General features: G+C 40.0%; 1 protein-coding gene across 1 annotated transcript; it reads left to right on the plus strand.

Moving 5' to 3' along the window:
- Positions 1-33: 33 nt before the first annotated feature.
- PARP9 (poly(ADP-ribose) polymerase family member 9) lies at positions 34-26,902 on the plus strand. The gene is given in 11 exon segments (XM_064494651.1): positions 34-64; positions 435-470; positions 3,934-4,015; positions 6,860-7,707; positions 9,948-10,169; positions 11,470-11,688; positions 14,109-14,172; positions 17,550-17,921; positions 20,874-21,010; positions 21,625-21,799; positions 26,082-26,902. Coding segments are annotated over 8 exon segments (2,403 nt in total). The 5' UTR covers positions 34-64; positions 435-470; positions 3,934-4,015; positions 6,860-6,867; the 3' UTR covers positions 26,456-26,902.
- Positions 26,903-26,950: the final 48 nt, after the last annotated feature.

The raw sequence follows: 26,950 nt of genomic DNA on the forward strand, positions 1-26,950 counted from the left end.
CCCGTAATCCCTTCTGTTTTCCGTCAGAGCCACTCCTCCTCCTCGCCTCGCCGCGGACTGCCGGGTGAGTAGGTCCCGTCTCCCGTCCCCGGGGCGGTGGGCGCCCGAGCCTCCAGGGTCTCCTCTCCTGCAGGCTCGGGCAGGGAGCGGGTTGGCGAGGGGTGGGCTCCCAGGGCCAGGCTGGTGAGGGTGGAGACTGGGAGAGATGCTCAAGGCAAAGTTTCTCCTGAGTTTGTGGTTCTTTTGACTCTTATTGTTGTTACTTTCGTTTGCAGCTGAAATATAATCCACATTCTGAATTCAGGTTAAATTTACCAACACTTTTAAAAAATTTGAATTTGTTCACCTGCATTATGGCGTATAACCCGTTACCTCCCTCTAACTATCGTTTAGACTGGCTCTTCCGGTTTTTCTGCCCTTCTTTCAACATTTAGCTCACAGTGCTGAACTGCGTGCTGCCCTGCGTAAAGGTGAGAGTGGAGGCACCTGACCGCACCAGCTGGGAAAGGGAGGCAGACTTGTGATTAAAGAAGCAGAATCTCTGGAAGGCTTCAGGCGGAAGTTTGAAGTAGAATCCTAAAAGAGAGGAGGAGGAGGGATGGGGAGGATCCGAGGCACAGGGACCACTGTATCTGAAGCACAGAGGGCACACTGAGGCCTTGGAGGAGATGAGATAGGTGAGAGAGCCGACAGAGGAAGGGGCTAGATCAGTGCTGTCCAACAGAAGTGTAATGGGGGCTACAGATTAATTTAACAATTTTTAGTAGCCATATTTTTTAAGTATAAGCAGGCGAAATTAATTTTATGTTCTTTAACTCACTATATCCTAAATTAACCGTTTCAGCATGCAGTCAATGTTAAAAAACATATTCATGAGGTATTTTACATTCTTTTTTGTCATCTTAAGTCATTGCAATCCAGTATTTATCTCACATTTACACCACCTTTCAGTTGGAATTAGCCACATTTCAAGTGCTCAAGACCTACATGTGGCTAATGGCCCACACTGGACAGCACAGTTCTAGATGGTGAAAGGTCTTGAAAATCAATGGGGAGATATGGAAAGCTTGAAAGCAGGGCAAGCAGGAGAGTGTCATATCAGATATGCATTTTAGAAAGCTGATGTTGACAGTGATGTGGAGGGCACATTTCCATCTGTGATGAATGGAGGTGGAGAGGCCAGAGATAAGATTTTTGCACCTGGCTGGTAAGACTAGAAATGAGTCTGTCTTTATGGAGAGCGATTTGACAGTACTACCAGAATAATGACTGCATATACATCCTTGTTCTGCAGTTCCACTTCTAGGACTTTGTCCTGTTGACTGATTAGTACCTGTGTCAAGTGACCTATGTACTAAGTTATTCTTTTTTTATAATAGCAAAAGATAAGGAACTCCATAAATGTCCATAAAAAGGGGGACTAACTTACAGTGCATCTATACAACGGAATGCAATGAACAGTAGAAAGAATGAAGATGCTATGTGCTAATATGGAAAGATCTCTAGGATTCATTAATGGATAAGGCAAGATGCAGGGCAGTGTGTAAAAGATGCTACCTTTTGAGGATGGGCACAGGCTCTGAAGAGCAGTCTGACCAAAGCTGGTGTCCCAGAGCATCCTCCCCATGAGGGCAAAGGCTCAGAGGTGAAGGAGAGTTTGGAGAACATCAAGTAGTGCCATTTCACAGCACTGCAGTTCCCCTGGAGCGTGGGGTATGTATAAAGGAATCTGGAAAACAGAAATGACAGAGACCCTTGAATGTCAGGCTGAAGAGTTTGGTCTTTACCATAGGTGATGGAGTCTGCTGAAGATTTTGAGCAGAGAATGCTTCTCAAATAAAACCCATCTTTGTAAGTTTTTTTTTTTTTTAAAGATGTTACCTTTTATGTAAAAATGCCTCTGGAAGAATGCGGAAGAAGCTAGTAACTTATTGCCTCTAGGAAAGAAATTTAGTGAGGGGAGTAGGAGGGAGCCTTATACACTTTATAAAATTGAGCCTATTAATATAATACCTATTCAAACAATAAATGTACAATTAAATACATTTAAATCTTTAAAAAGAATTTGTTGCCATAGTTCAGGCAAGAAGCCCTGAGGTCCTTAAGTGAAGTGGTATTAGTGGGCAAGGAGGGTAGGGCTATATTTGAAAGTGATTTAGTTGGACAGGACCCAGTGATGGGTTGAATATAGGACAGAAGAGAAAATTCTAGATTTCTGACTTGAGTGGATGAATGGTGTATCATTTACTGAACTGTAGAATCCAGGAGATAAAGCTTGGATTTTGGAGGGGATTGGCTGAGGGTAGGTAGTGGTGTAGGGGACTGGGGATGAGGAGATTATGGGTCCAGTTTTGCAGCGTGTTTGAAGGGACTATGGGACATCAGGTCGACTTGAAAAATGAGGCTTAGGAGAGCAATTGCCTAGAGATACGAATATGGGAGTCTCATGCAGTTGGTGAGTTGAAGCCATGAGAGTAGATGAGATCACCCCTAGAGAGTGGGTAGAATGAGCTGAGATGTGCTTCTCAGACAGAATCCTGGGGCAAATGATTAATGGGTGAACCATGGATGTGAATCCAGGGGAAAGGCCTCTAAAGGTAAAGTGAAAAGTAACAAAAGAACCCAGGTAAGATGGCATAGGAGAAGCCAAAAAGCAGAGGTTCTGAAATCAAAGAATGAAATGAAGGATGAAACTAGAGAGAGGGGTCAAATAAAGATTATTAGGACAGAAGAGAGTCCCCTGGGGTTAGCCACCTGGAGGACACTGACAGGCCGTTTCAGAGGATCCTGGGGGTGAGCTAGACTACAGTGGGTTGAGCAGGCAGATGGGCAGAGTCAGCCCCTTCATGCTGCCTGTGAAGAGGTAGGAACCAGTGATGGAAAGTTGGGAAGGCTTTTGTTGCTATTGTTTTTAAAATGGAAGAGATTGAATGTTTTGGACAATATGCTCTTTGTTTCTAATTTCTTTGGGGTTAAATGAATGCCACCCCCACTGCCAGGTCTGTCCCAGGACCTTTAAAGCCTGGGCTGAAGAAGAAAATTAAGTGCATCATCTAAAGCAAAAACCCACTGGGAACCCCACAGCGGAAGCAGACGCAGAAGGCGTCCTTTTGTGTAAACAGCAGTGCCCTCTGGAGGCAAAAATGCATCTTCTTGTATTTTAGGATTGTATTTGGACTTAACTGCTTTTCCTGACGCTTAAGAATAATAGTGCTCAGATACTGTAGATAGTTGCACAAAGGTTTCCTATTGCAAAGGTATTAGAAATCATTTCATAGGCCTAAAGGCAACCATGTGGCAACAAGTGTGGGTAACTGTGTCTTTAGTCATTTTCGTCATTATTCTCCTCAAAATCCAGTCTTTAATTCCTACCTGTTAGATGGGGAAAAAAATCATTAAAATATGTTTTCCCAAGGTCTCTGATCTTTATCTAGGTAGTCCCCATTCTAATAGATCAGGGATATTTATCACAAACTCAATACTATATGTCTTTCATGGCACAAGCACAGCTCCTTCTTTTTTCAGACACTCTCCAGGGGTCTTCACTCACTCATAGACTGGTTTTTCCTCATTGTTCTTTGAATGCTTTGCTCAGTTTTACCACTTGTTATCATCCTCCTCTTCTAAATATGTAAAAGTCTGCTCCATCCTTCAAGGCCTGGCTCTAGCTTCACCTTCCCCATAAAGCTTCCCCTGCTATGTGCCATACAGCTATTTCCCTTTGAAATGCCATTACGGTTTCAACTGGAACCTCTCTTTAAAGGATGGAAGGTAAACAGTAATAGTAGCAGCAAAAACAATGTGTGCCTCTTCACCAATGAAATTAAAAACAACTCAAGATCAGAAATTGTGTTTAATCTTCCTGTTGTGTATTCTCACTAAATTCCTAAAGATGCTACTCAATGCTTGTTACATCCTTCTTTTCATTCCTAGAAGGGGGCTGCCATATTTGGGAAACGCAAAACGGAGTCAACATACAAAGACCCCAGAGACCTGGAAGATGGACTTTTTCAAGGTAAAAAGCATAAATGTATATAAATAATAAACCTTGATCAGCATGTGAATGGTTCTTCCTGTAACAGCAAGAAATCTGGGGTCTTCAGTTACACCTGGCATTCTTACTTGGTTTTAATATCCCAATAAATTTTTCTCCTTGCCCCATGTGAGAGATGGGAAATCAAGAATATGCTAATCTAATCAACAGAGTCAACATGAGGATGGGTGATTTTTTTTTTTAAATGTCACTTCAGTATCATTTTGATTCTCTACTCATTCAGCAGTTCTGCTTTTGCAGGATTGGGAAAGGGAGGGTGATGGAGGAGGAATAAAAATAAAGCCTAGGGAAAAGGCACCTCATTTGTTTACCCTGACAATTCCACCTTCAGGCTTGTGTCATGAAATAAGCAGTGGAAAGTGGGTCCTTACTGGTAGATGGGGAGCTGTAGCCAATGAGGCCCATGTGCCCTTGTCTTTTCTTCTCCCTGGGAAACCCCACCAGCTTTTGGAGATTGGAGTCCTTTCTGAGAGTTTTGGGACATTTTGGCATGTGACCTTTGAGCCTTTCAAGCGTTAATCTCTAACCCTTCATCTCATCCTGAATTAAAGTGCATTGGCCTCTAGGGAAGTGGGATAGGGTCAGTGTTTGCTGGAACATTTAGTGTTTCAAGTATTTTAGGCACACTGATCAAACGAACAGATAAACAAATGTGTTCCTCTTTCCCCTCAAACCCAGTGCTTTTAGGAAGGTTTCTGTTGCTTTGTGTTTATTAGGCTGTTTGTCATCAGTAATCTGTAGTCATTCGGTCTCATTTTTTTTTTTTTTAAACCACTCTCACTTTTCACAGGGTGTTGGAGCAGCAGCTTACAGTGAGAAATCAGGTAGGATCTCCTCATTCTCTTGTCTCAGAAAGTCTTTGCTCAGATCTTTCCTCAGTGGAGAAAGGGGAATACAGAAGGGGACTGTCTCCCCCACAAGTGCTTAGGTGTGTGACTGCAGGACTTGTGGGGACCCGGCACATGCCTCGGAAGGGGGACAGCTTCACAGGCAATGTGGCACCAGATGTGCTCTCTGAGTTCCCGTTGATTCTATCCTTTGCCTGCAAGATGTGAGACTCTTCTGACCACAGCCCTAGACCTGAAACTGACCAGAAAAGGTGACCCACTGATTATCTCCTTGCTCAACAAGGCTTATAAGAGCCAAATGGAACCTGCCTATTCCTAGGGTGGCCCACTTGAGATTTTCAACCAAAGCACAGGCCTGTTGGCTTTGATTACTCATATGATGCTTCTTTTAGGTAACTGAGGCCACCAGAGGTCTTTCTAGGTGGTTCAGATTAGAAATGGAAGTTGAAGTGAAAAAATAATCAGTTACTATATTATATCTATTTTAGGGCACACATTTTTTTCACATCTCTGAAATAAGGCCACTCCCTAGCCACTGATAGTACGCTATGACTTAATTGGCATCAGGAGCATCTAAATAACAATGCCTTAGACTCCATGAATTAGGGTTGTCACAGGTTGAGTTCTCCAGGAAGCAAAACTGACATGGAGTTAGGAATGCAAAAGATTTATTGTGAAGGTAAGAAAGAAACTGTATTGGGCAGACAGAGCCATCAGGCTGTTGTAAAAACCTGGCAAAGCTCTGGCAGCCTGAGATTGCCCGCTGGTGGGGTCCCACGTTGGAATCAGTGGCCTTTTTCAGCCATTGATGGGGGCCACCCTGAAAATAGCATGACGCGGCCTGGAGAGCTGAGATGGGCCCCGAGGGGCTAACAACTGGAGGCTGTCAGATAACCATATCCCCCTCTTCATTGAGGGGCGATCTGAGCAGCACATCTTTTTGCCTGCCACATACACAGAATCATTTTTAGTCAATCAGTTTTAATTCCACCAAAATCATGCCACAAAAACAGGAGTATGATGAAGAATTATTTACTGTGGCATTGTCAGTGCTCCACCCATCTGCTGGACCATGACCCCAGGAGCATCCTCGACTGGTGACTGATAGAAGCTGGATAAATATCTTAGCTCCTTTACCCCTCTTGTGGTATAACTCTGAGATGTGTGGTCTACACTGGCCCACCCACACCCCTTTGGAGTTAAGTTTCATTTGCTTCGTAACATCTCCTTCATTTGTTTCCTTCCTTCCCCTGTCTCACTTTCCCTCTCTGCTCTCCCTGTCTCACGCCCCTGGTATTTTCTGGGATCACCTCCCAAATAAACTTACACTCAAATCCTTGTCTCAGAGTCAGCTTCTAGGAGAACCCAAACTAAGACAAAAGCAAACAAGTTATGAATAGAGCCTCCAAGAGGGGAGGGTATAGCTCAGTGGTAGTCTTCATGCCTAGCATGCACGAGGTCCTGAGTTCAATTCCCAGTACCTCTGTTTAAAAATAAATAAATAAATAAATCTAACCAACTCCCCCATTAAAGAAAATAGAAAAAAAAATTTAAGTCTATGAATAGAGCCTCCACATATTTTTGACTCACAATTAAGTCCTTTCCAATAATTGTGCCTTAAGCATGGGTCTTCCCAAACTCACCATTTTTATGTGGATTTTTAAAATCTATGAGCCTCGATGCATGCAGTTTTCTTACCACCATCATGGTATCATAGTAGCTACCATTTATTGGTATATGCCAGGCATAAGACTAGGCACTTTATGGTAACTTACCATTGAAAACTCTTGGTCTAATTACAGGTCGAGGTGAGAGGGAGGATCAGGAAGGGGCCTAGAGGAAGTTCATGTCTCTTTTGCACATGGGAAGTTCAGTCTCCTGGTGTGAAGTAGAATTACATCCTTTTCAAAGGAACCTTTGCTCGTTTCTTTATTTTTTATCTCCTCTCCTTTTTCAGAGACTGACATGCTCAGAGAAAACTATAGTCAACAGATTTCCATTAATCACAGTGACTTCAAAATTTTAAAAAATAATAAGAGTCAGCTATGGGAAGTCCTCTAGAATAAATTTGGGTGTATCTCTACCCTGGTCTCTCCAACTCAGGAAGGTAACAATGAGTCTCTACAAGTCTTCAGAAAAATGCTGACTCCCAGGCTAGAGTTATCTGTCTGGAAGGATGACCTCACCAGACATGCTGTTGATGCTGTGGTGAATGCAGCCAATGAAGACCTTATACATGGGGGAGGCCTGGCCCTGGCCCTTGTGAAAGCTGGTGGCCTTGAAATCCAAGAGGAGAGCAGAAGATTCATTTCTTCATTTGGCAAAATACCGACTAGTGGGATAGCTATCACAGGAGCAGGGAAGCTTCCCTGCAAATTCATTATCCACGCTGTTGGGCCTCGGTGGGGGTCAATGGATGCATCAGAATGTGTCGAGAATCTGTATTCGGCCATTGTCAATGTTTTGAATCAAGTCAGTGATGAAAATTTGCACATCAAGACAATAGCAATTCCAGCCTTGAGCTCTGGAATTTTCAAATTCCCTCTGGATTTGTGTACACGGGTCATTGTGCAAGCTATCAAGAGTTATTCCCAGAGTGAGAAACTAGCCAGTAATTTGAAAGAAATTCATCTGGTAAGCAATGAGGACCCTACTGTTGCTGCCTTTAAAACTGCTTCAGAAGTCATCCTAGGGAGGAACGAGCTAGAATCCTGGGCGAGTCAAGAAGTCATCTCCCCTTTTGATACAATGGTGGTGAACAACCTGACTCTCCAGATTGTCTTGGGCCTCATTGAACTGCAAGAGGTAGGTCTTTGTTTCCGTTCTCTTGCACTGCCAAAGGGGATCTCTGAACTGTTTATTAGCTACCAATTATGTTTTGAGTATAGACTGTTTCAAACACTGCTTAGAAAGTATCTTGTTAAGGATAAGAGTGTGGACTTCAGAGCCAGGCCATCTGGATTTGAATACTAGCTTTGCCCTGTACTAACTGGGTGACCTGAATCAAGTTACTTTACCATTTGGACTTCAGTTTTCTCATCTGTAAAATGAGGATAATAATAGCACTTATATCTTAGAGTTGGAATCAATACATATAAACTTATTAGAGTAGAACTTGGCATGTGATAACTATTTATGATTATTATTACTATTATTCTTAGGCACCATGAGGAAATAGAGCAATCTTTGATTCCAGGGTAGTTAAAATCTATTATATTCTCTTTGAGTAAAAAGATTCTCTATTTGAAAAATCTCACTGGGGAGACAAATCATCTGAACATTTCTAAAGCAACCTATCAATAATAAACAAGGAAGTCTTAATAGAAAGTGTATTCATAATATATATGAGTATGTACACTTGTGACAGGTGTGGAGTGTAGTAGACCATGAAGGATTACTCTAGAAGATGTGAGTTTTGAATCTGATATCAAGTTAAGTTGGTTATGAACTGGCAGGAGGAGAGGCCTGGGTGGTTACAATGACTAATCAGAGAGATACAGAGGAATTGACAGATTAAAAATAATAGGCTGGACCAGTCATCAGACCCATATGGAGCTGTAGATTATCTTCTGAGTATATGCCTCTGTGCCAGGGGCTGTGGAGGATACAAAGTGTAACTTAGCTTTTAGCCAGGGATCATTGGGCACAAAGGTGAGGGCCCTGCAGGGAGAGGAGGGAGTCAGGGTGGCAGTGAACCTAGGTATTTCTGGATTAGTGCTGCTTCCCTGCTAGGCAAAGAGCACCTTGAGGGTGGGGATCAAGGTTTGTAGTCCCAGAGCTGGTCTCTGGGCATGCATCTAGGTGTTCACCAAATTATTGATGAATAACTTCAGGGGGCAGCAGGGAGCAAGAGCTTCAGTGGAGGAAGACAAAGACTATATAAAGCCACATATATATATATATATATATATATATATATATATATATATATATATATATATATATATATACATTTTTTTTTTCCTGGATCAGGGACTTTTTTATGGCCACAATCAAATGACCTAATCACAAGTAGAAAAATGCCACTTATTGCCTTCAAGACAATTAGAAAGAAGATTGAGGGGACCCATGAAATGAAATATTTATTTGATAAGTCATTAATATGTCGATTAGAAGTTAAAGGGGAAACATCCTGGTTAAATAACTTACTCCTTTAACTAAAATTTTATTGTATCTATTTATCGCCAACATTAGAGATTTTAAAATTTGTAGAGGGTGCCAGTGCCCCCAACTTGCAAATTCTGATTGCATTTTCAAAGTGACACATTTGTTAACATCCATGAGAAGTACCTAAGTTACTCCCAAAGGGAGCCAAAACCATCAGGATGAATTAGGGGGATTTGAGCATGGGAGGAAAGAAGGATACAACCCCTTTTAGCACAACTCTAAGAGGTGACATTATTTAAAATACAGCCCATGTGTATGTACAGTCTGTGTCTGAAAGGACAGATGAAGAACTGGTGAAATGGTTGCCTGTAGGACAGGTGGGTGAGGGGGATCTGGGGACACCACCAAAAGGGACACCTGCTTTCCACCAAAGACTTTTTTGTCTTATTTGTGCTTTCTTTAATCATGTACTACTTACCTTAAAAATACAAATTAGGAGGTAGAAATTTTTTGAGAAATTTTATTTCCACTCTGTTTAAAATAAAGCAAAATGAAAAATCACCTAGAAACAGCAAAAAAGTGATGACACTAGGGCAGGAAATGAAACCACTGATTGATAACATACAACAAATCACAGAGACTGCTCAGAATCTGGGAATATTGGAGGTAGAAGCCAGCAAGGGGCTGACAGAAGTTTGCAATAAAAATTATATCATCCACACAACTTTACCTAATTTCTCAGTAGGAGAATAGGACAAACAGACTCATGGCAATCAAATGATCACTCTTTGGAAATGAGTTTATATCCATTATTAAATGGTATTTTTATGGATTTAGGATCTTCAAAAGTGCTTTTCAAAGCTTTTCAGGGAAATAAAGATTTCAGTTAGTCATTTAAGAAAAAGTGATTTAATCCTGTTCATTTTTTCCCTTTGCAGACGGATGTAATTGTTAATTCTGTAGATTCATATTATGATTTTGGATTTGGGTCTGTGTCGAAATCAATTCTGCGAGTAGCAGGAGATGAACTAGAACAGGAATTTAGCCAAAAGATGAGTAAGACACCGCTAGATTCCCAGTCTGTACTGGTCACAAAAGGATTTAAATTGTCCTGCAAATATGTATACCATGTGTTGTGGCAATATTCTGAACAAAATCTGGTAAGGTCAAAATAAATTTACCTTTTTTAAAATATATATCTTTATTGAAGTACAGTCAGTTTACACTGTTGTGTCAGTTTCTGGTGCACAGCACAATGCTTCAGTCACGTGAACATACATGTATTCGTTTTCATGTTCTTCCTCACCGTAAGTTAAAATAAATTTATCTTTCTGTAGCTCCAGAGTCTATGTAGTCTTTGTTGAACTTCCATCATGTCATTACATTCATGAAATATTATTGTCAAGTGGAATAGTCCCCATTCTCTACGACTCCTGTGAATACCTGAAATACAAAACAGGTGTTGTGGTCACAAGTTATCTTAAGTTTATTTTAAAATATCACCTAACCCATGTCTAAGTTTTAAGTGGTTATACGTCAGATAGACACAGACACTCTGCACACTTGTTCATCTTGCCACACCCAGTGACCCTGGAGGCCTTTTCCTACAGGGCCTGGGATTCAGGCTCTCCATATTTCCTGCCATCGGTTAGATTCCAGGACCACCTGGGATTTCCCTTCCAGTATCATTCTGGTCAAATCTGTTACCTGTGTTGTCTTCCCACCTGTGCTTGTGGTAGAGCTTAGCTCTCTGGCTGACTCTACAACTGAGGCACATAAGATACATGCATCAGAGAATAGGGGAAACCTACTGAGATGCGGAGAGAGGGAAACTTAATCCCCTTCTCTACCTTTGTCTTTATTTACTTTGTCACCGTTTCTGGTCTTTTGTCTGGAGAGCCCTCAGATCCCAAATATGTCCTCCAGTCATTCTCTACCCCTCAGTTTTCCAAGGTCCTTCCATAGGTAACCTTTCTAAATTAGTATTCAGTCTGAATGTTAAAATGTTGATGGAAGTTTAAATCTGCCAAAAATAAATTATACGACAGTACTTAATGACACTGAATAAATGTTGCTTATTTGCTTTAATCTCTCTCTCCTTTACTAAAAGCTCTTTATGTTGACCTATAAGTGCCCAGTGAAAGGGGATAAACTGAAGTTTGGCTCTCTGACCTGGGGAGAAGTACATAAACTGGTAGAAATCACAATACCCAGATGTCCTGAATGGCACAAAATGGACCATTCAGTTACTTCAGTTTCTCAGCCCTTTCATTTCTCATCTAACCTTATCACTGTAATGGGTTTCCTGTCTCATGGGACCTTTTCTGTCCCCTGAGGAGATGTAGACATGGCCCTGAAGGACAGTGGATGTTGGCACTGTAAAATATGGGCAGGGTTAATGTGTAAGTGAAGTCTTATTTTTGATTCAAGGCTGATCTTAAATTTGTCTTTTTCCTACAGGTATTGAAAAATGCAATGAAGGAATGCTTGGAAAAATGTCTTGAGCTAAATATAACTTCTATTTCCTTTCCTGCCCTTGGGACTGGAGTCATAGGTATTTCGAAGGGTACAGCAGCAGAGATAATGTTTAATGAAGTTTTACTATTTGCCAAACACCATTTGCAAAAACAATTAACTGTAAAGTTTGTGATCTTTCCAAAAGAACTGGAGACATATAAGGTGAGTTAATATCTTAAAAATGTCCTACAGTTCATTCATTCATTCACTCAACAACATCTGTTTGGTATCTCTAAAGTAAGACACGGGGTCAAGTGCTGTACAGCATGGTGATGTTCTAACTTGGTGAAATTTAATTTTTATAAATTGCTCACTTCTGACCTAGTGAAGAAAGTTATTGTCGAAGGCATATTTACCACACTACCTAGCTTCTCTCTTTTCCTTTGTTGGCATTGATTCTTCCCTCTGCTCCTTAAAAATAAATGACTTCCTAGTTTTTAGTGTGGGGTCCTCTGCTCCTCCCGCTTCTCCTCCCTACCTCCCAGACTATCTCCACGTGGGTGGTTGCCATTTTCTCTCTCCCTACAAGGAAACAAACTTAGACTTATTCTAGCTTGCTCTTTCCTGGAACCGGTGTAAAGGTTCTTAGTCCTTTTGCTGCCTCACTGGACACAGGGAGGTCTGTAGTGTGCTGATTTCCATTACTGACATCGTGCTATCGATGCTGCATGGCTGAAGGAGGAATTGGAAGATATGTTCACAGTGGGGTCTCGTGAGCTGATGTAAGCCAGCTCCTGTACACCACTGTCTCATCTACAGCTGACCTGCAGGATGGGGGAAAATTACCCGATGAAGTAGCTTACCTTCTTGACAAAATGAATCATACTGTCATTCAAATGAAGTTCAGCAGCTTTCCCCCCAAGCAGAGGACTATTACAGGGCCTAGATAGGTGCCCTGAGTATATCCCTGAACTATCCGTAAAGCCCCATATCCCTATAAGGGGAATTAACCACATCTAGAAAAGAAGGCGCTCATTCTCTTTAACATACAAACAAAAATGTACACGGTCACTCAACAATACACAAAGATCAACCACAGTTGGAGGGCACTCCTAGGGGCTAATAATAAAAGTAGTTGCCTTGTATGCATCGGCCAGGTACTGTGCCAGGAGGAAGGTGTATCTTTTCACTCTCCCCTCAATCCTGTGATGAAGCCACTGTTGTCTTCTTCATTTTACACATGGGACCAGAAGTTAATATGCACACGACTAGTCCAGTGGCTGAGCCAGAATTCCAACCTGGGTCTTTTGGTGTTGGTCTGACCCCAAAGCCTGTGTTCTGAGCCACTAAACAAAAAATACAGAAAAAATGACTTGAGAGATGATACAACTTTCAGTTTGGCTCAAAGGAGAGGATTATCTTACACAGTAATTTATGTAATACCCTGGACATTGACCATTCGTTCAGGCATTTTTCAGTGTTAGCACTACATTATATCCATGTGGGAGTATGACGTGTGTGTACAGATGCGTATATATCTCTGGTCTTCTGCTAAGCACATCTTTTCTTTGTAAACAGGTCTTTTAATGAGGGATGTGTGTTCAGAAAGATCAGAGGACAACTGACACAGTTCACAGGGGGCATTACCTTGGCAAGGTCCCTGCATTCCAGAAAATAGATTTGTCAGACATCTAGAGTCTGACCTGACTCAGAAAGACCAACCTATACTAAACTCACAATAAAGTATACTTATATTCACACGTGTGAACTTTCCAATTCATGAATGACGAGTAAATAACTCCTTAGCTGACCAAAATACTGTGTTTACCCAGTATTTCACGATGATAAGGGTCCTGGCTGAAGCTGAGTATCTATAAAGGTGGTGGATAGTCATTCATTTGGTTATTTAACAAATATTTATTGCACATCTACCTTGTGTCAGACATTATGTCTTAGAATAAGGAATACCTTACTAGGAACACTCCTGACATCCCTCACATTGGGTATTGGACATTTGTGGACATAGCTAGAAAAACTGCCAAGTTCTTGCCATTTGGATCTACTTTTCCAAACTCCTTGCAGACCATCTGCTTGTTATCCACACCTTCTATGTTACTGATGCTGATTAAGTTACTGTTGTCTTTCGAAGTGGATTTTTATCCATTTTGCATATGGCAGCTATTATTAGTCTATTTATAAGCAGGTAATGTTATCTCATTTGTTTTGAAGGGCAGGGAATTTCCCTGTCATGACCTCTTCAGGTACTGCATAAGTATGGTAAGATCAAGAGCTTTTTGCCCTGGAAATTGCAGTGCAAATATGATTTATGAAGAAAATGTCCTACAGATTAAGAAACTTCATTGTCGAAGTTCAGATGTAATGAAAAATCTAGTCTTTACCTCATTATTTACCATCTTTTTCAATGAAGTAATTAATATCGAGTGCATCAACTTTAAACAAGGAAGACACTGGGCATGGTGGTTCCAAACCCTGGGAGAGATGAATTTTTTCAAATAGACACTGTTAAAGGATCTGCTTGGCAATATACATAAATCTTTGTGTGTAGACTGTCATATAATAATAATGATGACAGTGACTAAAAGCCTCACTTAGGACTCTCTGCTCTGTTTTGCTTCTTGTAGTTTTTCAGCACTGAAATGGAAAAGAATAAGGTCAAGCTGCACGGTCTTAACAGTTACCCTAGTGGTGAGTAAGAAATTCACGGGCCTGGAAGTAGAGTCTACCACCATAGGCTCTTGCTATTCTTGATCATCTGAACTAGTGGAGGGGAGAAGAAGAAGAAATAAGCCAAAAATATTTAATTGTGATTGAATGCCAGCCTGCTCTACACCTGACCATGATTCTATTTTTGCTCAGTCTATTTTCATGATATGAACAGAGAGAAGCTAAGTCGCAGTGGGTAATCCACAATGTGGGTAGTTCATTTACAAATAGCTGTCTATTATTTTTTTCATAAGCTTACTAAGCCAGTTACGCTTTCTGCTTTGAATGGAGTGCCATCTAAATGGGGTTACTTATCAGTAGTCATAGAAAACACAGCTCAGTAATACCAGATAACAAATGAATTAACCCAATGCTACACAAACCTGAGTAATCATTGGGATCATGACAGAAACTTTAAAAAACAAACAAAAATATGTATGGCCCTAACTCTACAGATTCTGATTCAGGAACTCTTGAGTCTGGGCTAAGCATGTATATTTTTTAATGCTGCCCAGTCAGTTTTGCTGCTGAACCAGCTTTGGGGTTCGCTGGACTAAACCAGTCCTGGTTGTCATTGGATAAGGATTAACTTTATCTTATAACTACATTTCAATCCACAGTGTCCCATAGACGTTAAGAACACCAGACATTCAACCAGCAATAGAAACTGTTAAGATATTTTCCATTAGGGTCAAAATGATTTGTTTATGCCCTTTAAATAGAAGAGTTCACTTACAGACATTCAGTGTCCAGCAGGATTGGAAATGAGAAGGAGGGACTTTAAAATCTCTGGCCTGTGACTGCACCTCGTATGAGCCTATTTATCTATTTGTAAAATGATGATAACAGCAGACTGTTGTGAGAATAACTGGAGGTTATGTATGTAAAAAATATTCTGTAAATTGCAAAGCATTAAACAGATGCCAGGGAATAAATAATGAATGAGAGGACGGACAAACTCCCCAGGTGGCTCAGAAGAGGGAGAGATGCCTTCTTCCTGGAAGGGAGCAAGAATGACTTCATAGGCAAGATGATTCTAACTAAGCTGAGCTTTGAGGATGGCAAGATTCTCAATGGCCAGAGTTGGTGGGGTGGGGCACCTAAAGTGAAGAAAACTCACAGAAGCAAACAAATGGAGTGCATATTTGGGGAACCACAGTGACTCTAGGGGAGCTGGATAGGAGGAGTTTTAGGTGATAATAATATGGAAAAGGAACATACAAGTGTCTCTATATCATTAATCTGAATAATGGTGCCAGGCAGCACCATTTATTTCAGTAATTCTTGACATTTGTAAATTATAGCCTAGGACAGTAATTGATACTAATAATGATTAATGATGATCATCTCAGATTATCAAGGAAAGTTTAACTATTTAGGAAAGCAGGGAAGTGTGTTTCCATTAGAAATATGTAACTAATAAATTGTTAAAATTAAATATGTTTAAATATACAAACAAACAAACAAGTTTTGGTGCTAGGAGAGACTCCTTTAGCGATCTGAACAATTTAGTTACCTAGAAGAATAATTCTCCTTTCTTGATAATCATGGACAGGTGAGGTGTCACCATGTATTGTTTTTATTTTCTCCTAAAAATTAAATAATCTCCCAGGCAGAACAAGGGTTAAAAAAAATATGTCATCAGTTTAAGGCTCTCTGTCACTTCTTACTGTTGTCTAAAACACTGGCTTTTAATTTTACTCAGAGGAAAGCCATTCTTCTCCTCCTACCTACCTAGAAAGGTGTGTCCTGGTACTTTGTCATAGCTCCTGGTACCATGCAACTACTATAACAGGGGGAAAGATGCTCATGACCACTGTTGTCTTGGGATCACTTGCTAGGAAGCAGAATTGTATGAGTACTGGAGTCAGACTGTTCACACCTACTAGCTCCATGGCCACCACTTACAAGTCCTATAACCATGGGCATCTTAGTTAATAACTTTATGAATCAGTTTCCTCATTTGTATGATGGGTACTACTAACAGTACCTATCTTGTAGGATTGTGAGAATCAAATAAAATAATACATGTAAAGCACTTAGAATAATGCCTAGAACATAGTAAGTGCTCAGTTTACTTTTTATTATCAAAATGTGTTTCTGAAATCTATCCATGTAGCTAAAGTTTATTCCTTTTCATTACTCTAATAGTTATTTTTAAAAGACATGCAGGTAATTTCTGTTACAAACAAGAATGTGAACTTTCTTGTATCTCCTGATACACAAGTCCCAAAGTTCTTTAATTACAGGAGTGGTTGTTCCAGTTTTACATGTGATTTGAATTTATAGAAATTCCAGTTGCTCTGTGTTCTTGCTAACACTTGATGTTGTCAGACTTCTGAATTTTTGTCAATCTGGTTATTTTTCATTTCCGCGACTGCCAATGAAGATGAGCATCTTTTCTCACATGTATGGGCCATTTTTGTTTCCTTTTCTGTGAAATCTTTTGCCTGACTGGCTACTGGATTATTTCTTTTTCTTCATGATTTGAGGGAATTCTTTATGTATTCTAGATACTGCTTCACCTAGGAATTCCCTCTTAGCTAGTCCATTGCCCATCCCACTTTTATGTCACATTGGGTTCAGAGTCATTCTAATCCATCAGAGATTCTTGCTCTTTATATATATCTTTATTCCTTGGAGGGGGGGAGTTGTGGAAAAGGGTACAGGTGGATGGGTTGGAAACAAGTCCTGTTTCCTTTTCTGCTGGAATGTATATTATGTTCAGCAGCAGTAGCAGCAGCAGCTGCTAAGCTCCAAATGCTAGTTGTGGAGGTACAAAATGTCCTGCCATATACAGATAAGATATAAAAAGGAATCCCAGATAGTGAAATTATGGGTATTTCTTCCTTTTGTAGTACTTTGATAATTTCCTATTTTTCGATAATAAACAGGTATTATTTTTTAGAATCAGAAACACATGTTGTTGTTGTTTTAAAAAAGAATTTTTGCTCTTTAAGCTCTGTGGCTTTCATATATGTTTGATTTTAAACCCAGTGGTAACAAGACTTTAAGAAAAATCCCATTCAGCAGGAATTGATAGTTGGTTAACATCCAGGATGAGATCACAAGGTGAGCTCATCTGTGAATTGACTAATGCAACACAGCAGGGTCAAGACATGATAAAGCACCCCCCTTACAGACTAAACCCTGTGTTCCCCAAAAGGCCATAAACCATGCATTTAGATTTCCTTTGTACTCAGCACAGTGCTCAGTGCTCAGATGTAGGTACTTAATTGAAGCTGCTACTGCTGAGGATGGTGACTATATCCTCGGGGCAACACTGGCCATGGTGTTTTTTTTCATGCATTGATTTTAAACTGGCTGCCTTCTGTTGTTACTTACGATAGTCTTTTTAGTCTGCCAGGGGACCAGAGAGAAGAGAGAAAATGGACTCAAAGGTCCTGTCATCAAGCTGATGGGATCCAACCAGGAAAAGATAGATGAGGCTCAAGCATGGATCCAGAGGATCCTGACCCTCCAGGACTGCCACGTCATTGAGGATAACCATATCCTCTACCTTGGGGAAGAGGAACATGACATTTTATCCCAGCTTCAGAAAATGTTACAGGTCTCTATCTCAGAGATTATCAGTCCAGGAAAGGCAAAGTTAGAGATTAAAGGAGCCCAGGCCGACCTCATTGAGGCGGTTATGAAGATTGAACATATGCTGTGTGAAGTTCAAGAGGAAATGGTAAGAAAAAAGGAGCGAGTCCTTTGGAGCTTATCAGGTGAGTAACTTTTTGTTAAGTTGGAAAGTCGGCTCTCCCACCTGTTCCTTCTTTGCAGTGTGAACATGCATGTGTGTCAGTGGATAAGATAGAATGGAAGAGGCGAGGAAACCAAGCTCCGTCTGTGTTGGGCCATAAACTTCTATAGCCATTTTTTGGCTTGCTTTCTACCAGCAGGATTAGTTACTAGTAAATGAAAACACACTCACATACACATACACACACAGTTGGCTTTGCTGATGATGACATGGATTGCCTAAGGGGCAATTACATGGAAAGCTCAGGGTAACCCAAGCCCAGGCTCTCAGGAAAAAATGTCCATCCCTAATTCTGCAGATGAAGCGTTTAAATATAGACACATCCCACTTAATTCATTTCTTTAATAGGGTTTTATTGCGATCATTTATTGCTGGCAGCGTTAGGGTCTCTAAAGTTACTTACTTTGAACCCTCTCACCAAAGTAAATTATTTACTGGTACCATGTGGTCCACTCAGGTATCAATCAGTGAGGCAAAATCCATCAGGATGACTAGGAATTTGGGTCTGGAGAGATCCTTTTAACTTAGCCCTAGAGCTAACTAGGAAGTTATACCGTTGAAAATACTGCCTGGGGAGATTGAGGCTTATTTGATTAATTTATTCAGCTAATGTTTATTGCACCCATGATATGTGCCAAGCATTGTGCTAGTTGCTGGGGATACAGTGATAAGACGGACATTGTTCCCACTCAAAATCGAATTGGGGAAACTGAGAAGTAAGCAGGTTAGTTATGGAAGAGGAAGGTGAAAGTTCTCTGGCAGCAACCAGGAGAGCCACCTAACCCAGACATGGGAGGTAAGGGGAAAGCTTCTCAGAGGAGGTGTCGTAAATGGAGAAGTGAAGAGTAGGTAGGAGTTAGTAAGGCAAAAAAAGGAACTTTCAAGAAATCAGACCGTAGCTGGGCCTAGATTATGCAAGACTTTTATAAATCACTGAAAGTAAGTATTCAGAATTTTTCTAGAAACACATGGGGAGCCTTGAAGGATTTTAAGCAAAGATAAGTTCAGACTTCTATTTTAGAAAGATCACTGGTTATAATTTGGAGAATGAATTTAGTACAAAAATTCAACTGTAAAATTTCAAAGGACACCTTATTTTCACCATGTGTTTGTAAAAATAATTCAGACAGATATGGTCAAAGTGAGCGGGAGTTTGCAATAAACGCATCCATATTCCACCAAAAAACGTGGACAAAAATAATACTTAAGAATAAGACCCAAGATGATGATTGCTGCTTAGCTTTTGAAATGTAATGAATGTGGGCTTTTAAACTGACACTGATAGTTCTCAAGAGAACGAGACAAAATAACATTGATCTCCTATAAAGCTTGTGGCATTACTTTAAATTAACTGCATTCATAAGGTTGGCCCATTCTCCCAGCTATTGGCAGTTTAGTCATGTAAGTCCCTTGCTTTGCTGCGAGGTAGCATTTTTGGCAGTTGAAGACTAAGCATGTTACTCCACAGCAGCATTTCAGAAGTTCATGTAGACGTACCCTCTCTTAGTCAGATTAAGATCTTCATTAGCAAAATGAATAATTTTGAAATAAGTTATTACTACAGGGAGCATCGACCATTCACCAGAGCAATATGTTTTAAATAATAGAAATTAGACATCTCCTCTTTTACGGTGCTCTTTTAATCCTTCCTGGTGAGTACTTCTGATAGCAGGAGTTTGTGGACCTTTGAGTTTCTGGTACCCAGCCCAGTGCCTGGCATGTAATAGGAATTCAGTAAATGTTTGCTGAACTCAAGGGAACTGAACTCTAATACTATACTTTATAAATGTGAGCTATTGCTCTCTAGATTTAATTTACAGTCTCTATTTTTGGAAATTTCCTGGCTTTGGAGATCCTCTGCTATGGAGTTATGTCCCTCCTGCTCTCGTGCTTTCCAGATTTACAACTTGACCCTCTAGAGAGTCTCTCTGAATTTATTATCTGCTTTTCTTGGTCAAAATGAGTCCACTTAATTAGATAACGTGCTGGGGATTAGGTCATTTTAGTATACTAGATCTTAAGTCAAACTAAAAGTAAACTGAAAGAAAAGAAGACTTTTGAGGGGTTTCCATTTGTCCACCTGTATATTTAGTCCAATAAGGAGCTCCTTTGGGCAATAAAAGATTTCCCCTTGAATTTAAAATAGGAAAGAAGGAAAGACATTAAGGAAATAAAGAAGGAAGAAAAAGAGGGAAAAGAATGGAAAGGAGGAAAGACAAAACACCATAGACTCTTGATCTCCAAATTTTGCTCTTCTTAGTTGGGTCGCATATGAGTAACATGTGTACCAAATATTCTGCCTTGTCGCTTACAGAAAGCACTGGTGAAAGCCAGGTTTATAATCTTAGATCTATACTTTAAGCTGTGTGATATTGAGCAAGTCACTTAACTTCTCTGAATTTCAATTTCCCTATTTGTAAAATTGTGATAATTATTTCAGTGATGGTGGTATAGTAATGCTCAAATGAGATAGAGATATGAAACTGTTTTGAAAACTTTGAAGTGTTATATAAGTGCCGTACTGTTTTCCATCATTCCTTAATGTTTTCTTATGGTTGTCTCTTTTTGTTGGTGGGCATCTTGTCTAGAAATATAAATATTTCCTTTTAGCAACACAGTTATATATCATCATTACAGCATTGGTGGGGGGAGTATGTATTAATTCTCTTTTTTCTCTTAATCCCCTCAGCTTCATAATCCAAACCATATGGGGACAAATTTATTAATCCTCTGTTTTATACTATGACTTCTCAGAGTATTATAGCTATCCTTGCATGTCTTAAATATATAAGGCATACAATTTAAATTGGCTAATCTAGTCCTCCAAATTTTTGTAATCTGTTTCATTAAATTTCTTAACAAACTTTCCCTCTCACAGAGAATTGAGACATAGTTTTATGTTACTCATTTTTAGGGCAACAGACTGATCAGCAACCAGAAAACCAGAATGAAATGAAGGAAAATACTTTTCTGAAATGCTTAAAGCTTTCAACTCGAGAAATTCAGGATCAGAAGAAACAGTTTGAAGACTGTGGCTTGCAGGTTATAAAGGTATACTTAATGAAGGGAAGGATTTGACTCATCTTGCTATCACTTGGTTCTGCAGCCAGAAGTAAAACTTACCTGCTGATGACTCTAAGCTAGCTGCTCACTGACCTGGGATCCTAGGAATTAGTCTTCAAGGAGGGCAGAGATGGGCAGGTACAAGGAGTATAGTTGGAATCAGGTGGTAGAAATGATGTCAGGATATTTAGAAGCATAGATCAAGACTCAGGGAAAGCTATCTGCCTATCTTAAAGAAATGGAATACCATTTATCACACTGTTTCATAATTGTTTACCTATTTTTATCTCTTACTAAACCATGAGCTTTAAGAGGGCAGAGGCTGTGTCTGCAGTTGTTGACCATTTCATCACCAGTGCCTGGCACATAGTGTTCGCTCAGTGAATTTTTATCAAAGAAGGGACAGGGAATTTTGAAGAGATAAAAGTCAAAATACAAGAGGGTTGGGGCCAGGGGAGACTCTTAGGCAACTTCATATGAAAAGCAAATTACATGCAAAGTCATATGCACAGAAGTGCTTTGATTTTTGAAGCAGAATATCAGGCAATTTAAGTAGCAGTTCTTCAGTCTCTTTTTCAGTTTTTCCCTTCTTTGGGCTACAGGTGGAGAAGATAGACAATGCGCTTCTCGTGGCTGCCTTCCAAAGAAGGAAGAAAATGATGGAAGAGAGGACCCATGTGAACCCTGTGAGCCACAAGTTGTTCCAGCAAGTCCCCTACCAGTTCTGCAAAATGGTATGCAGAGTTGGCTTTCAAAGAATGTACTCAGTGCCCTGCGGTAGGTATCAGCCCCTCATAAATCGGGTTACTCTGTGTGGGAATTGGTGAACAGACATCAGCAGACGATTCACCATTAATAGCATTTGTTGCTTCAGTGAGGGGATCATTTATGTCTGGAATTTAGTGGTAAAATCATTTGGAAAGGGTCATAGTTAAAATTTTTTCTTCATATATTTTGTTGCTGATGGGTTTTACGTTGTTGAAAGTGTTAACAGCAAGAGCTCCAGGTCCCTGTTCTTCTCTTTCTGTGTTTGTGTCCTCTCTGCAGAGAGCCCTCTGGAGCTTTTTTACTCCCCTTATCTCAACAAAATAATTATCAACACTACCAAACCATCTTCATCCCTTAATTAAAAGGGCATTTTCCTGAATTTAATAAAGTTGATCTTTTCCATTCTTTTCATTTCCTGTAGCTGCTAGTGAATGAATTAGATACCACCTGGCAGGTGAAGCGAATAATATTTTCAGATCCTTCTCAACTATGGGAGTTCTGTGTATAGCTTGCATGTCTCTTCTCAGTTGTACAAAAATATTGCATACTCAATTGTTATATTTTCCCCTTTAAATCTCTCCAACAGAGGCTAAGAAGTCTAGTATTAATCATGGAGGATACCTAGCAAAGCAGCTTGATTTTGCCTGGTCCTTTAAATATGTGGCTCTGGATCTTTACCTTTCCAAATATGTAGCATGATCCTCGCTGTGGAGCCTCCTACTCCTAGTCTTGATTTCTAGAAAACAAAGGGTCTGGAAATCATCTTCTCTTTGGCCCAGAGAGAACAGAAGCAATACCTAGGGTAAAAATTGAACATAAGCAATTTTTTGCAATTTTTTTACCTGGAGGTAAAAATTGACAAATGAATCCCCATGTAGTCTTTGAGTGTAACCAGGAAAGTGATGATCCGTATGGTCCTTTCATTGGCAAAGTATTAAAAATTCATAACTTCCATTTGCTCCTACACCCATTGTAACTGGCTTCTCTGCACTACCCCGTCCCCCATCGCCCCTTCTACTTCTGCTTAAACTACTCTCACTAAAATCATCATGATCCTCCTATTTTCCAAACTCAGTGAGTCCCCTCTTTTCAGTCCTGTGGCAGATGCTGCTGATTGCCTACCTACCATCTTTCATATTTCCTCCCCAAACAGCTAAGACACACATCATCCTCCCAAAGGAGACAGTCCCAAAGTCTCATCCTGTCTCATCATCGGCCTCAAGTCCAGGCAGTCCTCTCGTAAAGCTTAAAGGCAATTGCCCTTATACACTCATTATATAACGATGTAAGTAGAGCAGGAAAACCACAATAAAAACTCCGATTTCAAAAGGGGAAAAGGAAAGACACACATCACTGATCTATACCACTCGTCACATATGCTAGACATGTAATTTGTTCAGCCATACAGTCACTTTAAGAACTCAACAGGCAAGAGACCCGTTTGCATCTGGTCAAGTTCTTGTCTTTATAACTCAGCCTGAAGCTTGTCTGCATGTAGTCTTTAAGCCTCAAGATTCTGGTCTTTTACCTACTGGCTCTGTGCTCTGCCCATCTCCCTATCCCTTAGCTTAACAGCCACTACCTTGAGGCAATTCAGACAATAGACTCAGTAAGGAGATATTACCTAGGATGTGACTTGTGCCAATGTGCTGAGAACGCTTAACTGAAGATGCCCGAGAAACCCAGGAGACATCAGTTTTGTCACTACTGAAGCTGTTTGCAACTCATTTTTTTTAAAACCTAATTTTCAGTTGGAGTACAAAGGTTCTTGGCTTATTCACCCCTGCAAGGTTCCAAATTATGGGACTGTCAGTGAGTTTAGACGGCATGTGCTGGTAGAGGGGGCTTCTATTAACAAAGCTTTATTTATTTTTTCCTGTCTTTCTTGCATTCTAGCTAGTTCTATTCAGAATTCATCTCTTACTTGTAAGATTTCACTGAATGCTGCAAGAATGAGCCTACATGGTTGCAGTTTCTTTATTGGGTTCATTCATTCATTCCAGAAGTATTTATTGAGAACATTCTAAGAGTCAGGCCCTGTGCTAGGTGGGAGGGATACAGCAATGAAACAAAATACATAGAATTTCTGCCCTTATAATTTATAATCTAGTGAGTCTATCTGTTGTCCATTCTTTAAATGTTAGTGTTTTCTGGAGTTCTGAAGGAAGCCTCTTTTTTCTTCTAAAATGTCCCCCTGGGTGCTTACACCTTTCCCATCGCTTCAGCTCCTACCTCTGTGATGATGACTTACGCATTTGTATCCCCTGCTTTTCTCCTGACCCACAGGTCCATATTTCTGGCTGTCTTTTGGACTTCTCTAACTAGATGTCCCATAGCCACTTCAAACTGAACTCTTTCCTTGGCCATACTTTTCCTTAAGAAAGAGGATCCCCACCCCTACCCCGATACTCCCTAACCTGGTTAACACCACCATCTATCTACCCCGTCTTCTAAGCTGGAAACTTTACCAGCCTCCGCCCCTTCCTTTCTCTCACTTTCATATCCAGGCACTCACGCAGCCTTAGTGATTTTCTCCTGGTAAAATTCTCAGTCTAGCCTTACCTCTCTGTTCCTACTGCCTTAGTTCATCTTCCCCTAGGCCCAGACAATTACCTGGCCCTTTCCTTGCCTCAAAATTACCCCTGTCGTGTGTATTCTATGTATATTCTACTGACTTTGTGCTAAGCTTAATCCTTTTCGCCCCTGAGGTAGTAAGTAGCAGGAAGTTAATGGGTGGAAGAACAAAGAGCAAGAAGAAACTCCCAGGAAAGAAATCTTTGATTTTTATCTCAAAATATTACCTCACCACATAAAATTGTACTATATTTTATCTGTTTAAGTGTGGGAGTTCTCTTTGTGAACTTTTGAGAATAAAGATCATTTCTTAGTCACTTTTGAAGCTCAAGTTCATCATAGCTGTGTCTATTTAGCACTTAAAATGTGGTTAATCTAAATTGAGATGTGCAGTTAAGTATCAAATGCACATTGGATTTTAAAGACCACTACCAAAGAAGAAAATGTAAAATATCTCCTTAATAATTTTTATATTGATTACATGTTGAAATGATAACATTTTGGATAATAGGTTAAGTAAAAATATTAATTTTACTTGTTTCTTTTTACCTTTTTTAATGCGGCTACTAGAAAATTTTAAATTACATATGTGGCCCATTGCATTTCTGTTGTTCAGTGCTGCTCTAGAATATGAAAGTGTTTGGTTAAGTCCCAAGTAAATGTAAAGAATGAGGGAGGGAAAAATGGAAGGGAAGGAGGGGGAGAGAATATGGCTTTAAAGGAATTTTCTATTTTTTTTCCTGCTAAGTAGGGGTAGAAAAGGCATTAAGCAGGGATTACCTTGAGGTACAGAGTTTGGCCCTCTGCCTTCTGAGTGTTCTTACTATTACAGAGAAGATAAAATAGATCACAAGCATTTATATCATAGTGGAGAATATTCATTTCCGGTGGTTGGAATAGAGCACATTCTCCTTGGTATCGTAGCATGAAGGATGCCTGATGGTTGGAAAACTGCCTGGTGAGGACACACCTAGATCAAAAACATGTGGAAATTCTCTGTGGGGTATTTTGCCAGGCTATGGTGAGAACTGGTGACCTACCCCTGCCCCGCAGTAGAGAATACTCCTTCTAGGAACCAGAATGTTTATGGCCCCTAAATCCTGAGTGTCTTTTCCTAAACAATGCAGCATATACACTAACATTACTTCATATGCTCAGCATTCCCCTTATTTTGTCATATTTTTCTTGTAATGCTGTCCACAAATTTGGGAGACATTTTGCCTTCTTAGATGCTTTTTTTTTTACTAGCTATATTCTCAAGAGTTCTAGAGATATCCTTATTTGTAGCTTGTAGAAGTCAGGCCATGTTCTAAGAAGAAATAGAACCTTCCCTCCATTATGCTCTTTCTTAGCTGCTTAGTTTGTAATGTTGACTTAAGTCATACTGTCTCTGAACCTCAGATTTTTCATCTGTTATATGGAGATACTACCCAAGTCACAGATTAATTGAAGATAATCAATGTAAAAACGCTTTGTAAATCATAGACTCCTCTGTAAACTCCCATGATATATTAAGATGTAAGGTATTATGTTCATGATATTAGTGATAATTTGCCACAAGTGAACAGCTTTGGCTGTCTTTGCTACAGATACAGAGATTTGGGACTAGGAGATGGTGATTATTTAGAGGACTAGAGAGAAAATACATACGAGTACTGAAATAGGCAATATGATTTGCCAGATCATAATAATCCTTAAATTTTTTTTCTCTTATCAGATCCAAAATATGGAGCTGGAATATATTTCATCAAGAACCTCAAAAACATAGCATACCACGTCAAGAAAACACCTGCCACAGATAAGCTTATCTATGTGTTTGAGGCTGAAGTACTCACAGGCTCCTTCTGCCAGGGTCAACAGTTAAATATTGTTCCTCCGCCGTTGCTTCCTGGAGCCATAGATAGCCATGACAGTGTGGTTGACAATGTTTCCAGCCCTGAAATCTTTGTCATTTTTAGTGACACGCAGGCTGTGCCCCAATATTTGTGGACTTGCACACAGGATCATGTACAGTCACATGATTACTCATCAGGACAAATGAGCAAGCAACAGCCCTGAAAGCAATTCTGAAGTGGCAGCCCTGTTGATTAAGATCCTTATCATTTTAACAACAGGCATGACCTTGCTTTGGAGGAACTAACCAAAGAATGACCATAAATGATTCAAAGAGTTGTTTGAATATGTCACATGGGTTGTCTCTGTGGACTGACTGAGTGATTGCAGAGATCAGCCACAAACTAGTATCTTAGTGCCTTCATCTTTACCTTCCTCTCTTGGGGTGGGAGTGGATCGATGACAACTAGAACACTCTCAGGACCATTCCCTCTCCTTCAAGTTGTCCTTTCATCTTCTTTACCACAGGTAACAACAAAAATATTTTACCTGTAATGAAGAGATTTTTCCAGTATATAATCCAAGCCTTTTATTTTGTAAACTGGTAATTGTGTAACATATCAGGACAGCAGGATGATTTTAGATTTTCCAGTAAATCTTACAAAGCGCTTTAGATATCAAAATAAATCACCTTTATCTATGTAAGTGGCTCTGAAAAATTGTGTAAAATGAAATTATTTGAAGTGGAAGAAC

Source organism: Camelus dromedarius, chromosome 2 (genome assembly GCF_036321535.1).
Source record: "Camelus dromedarius isolate mCamDro1 chromosome 2, mCamDro1.pat, whole genome shotgun sequence".
Taxonomy (NCBI): Eukaryota; Metazoa; Chordata; class Mammalia; order Artiodactyla; family Camelidae; genus Camelus; species Camelus dromedarius.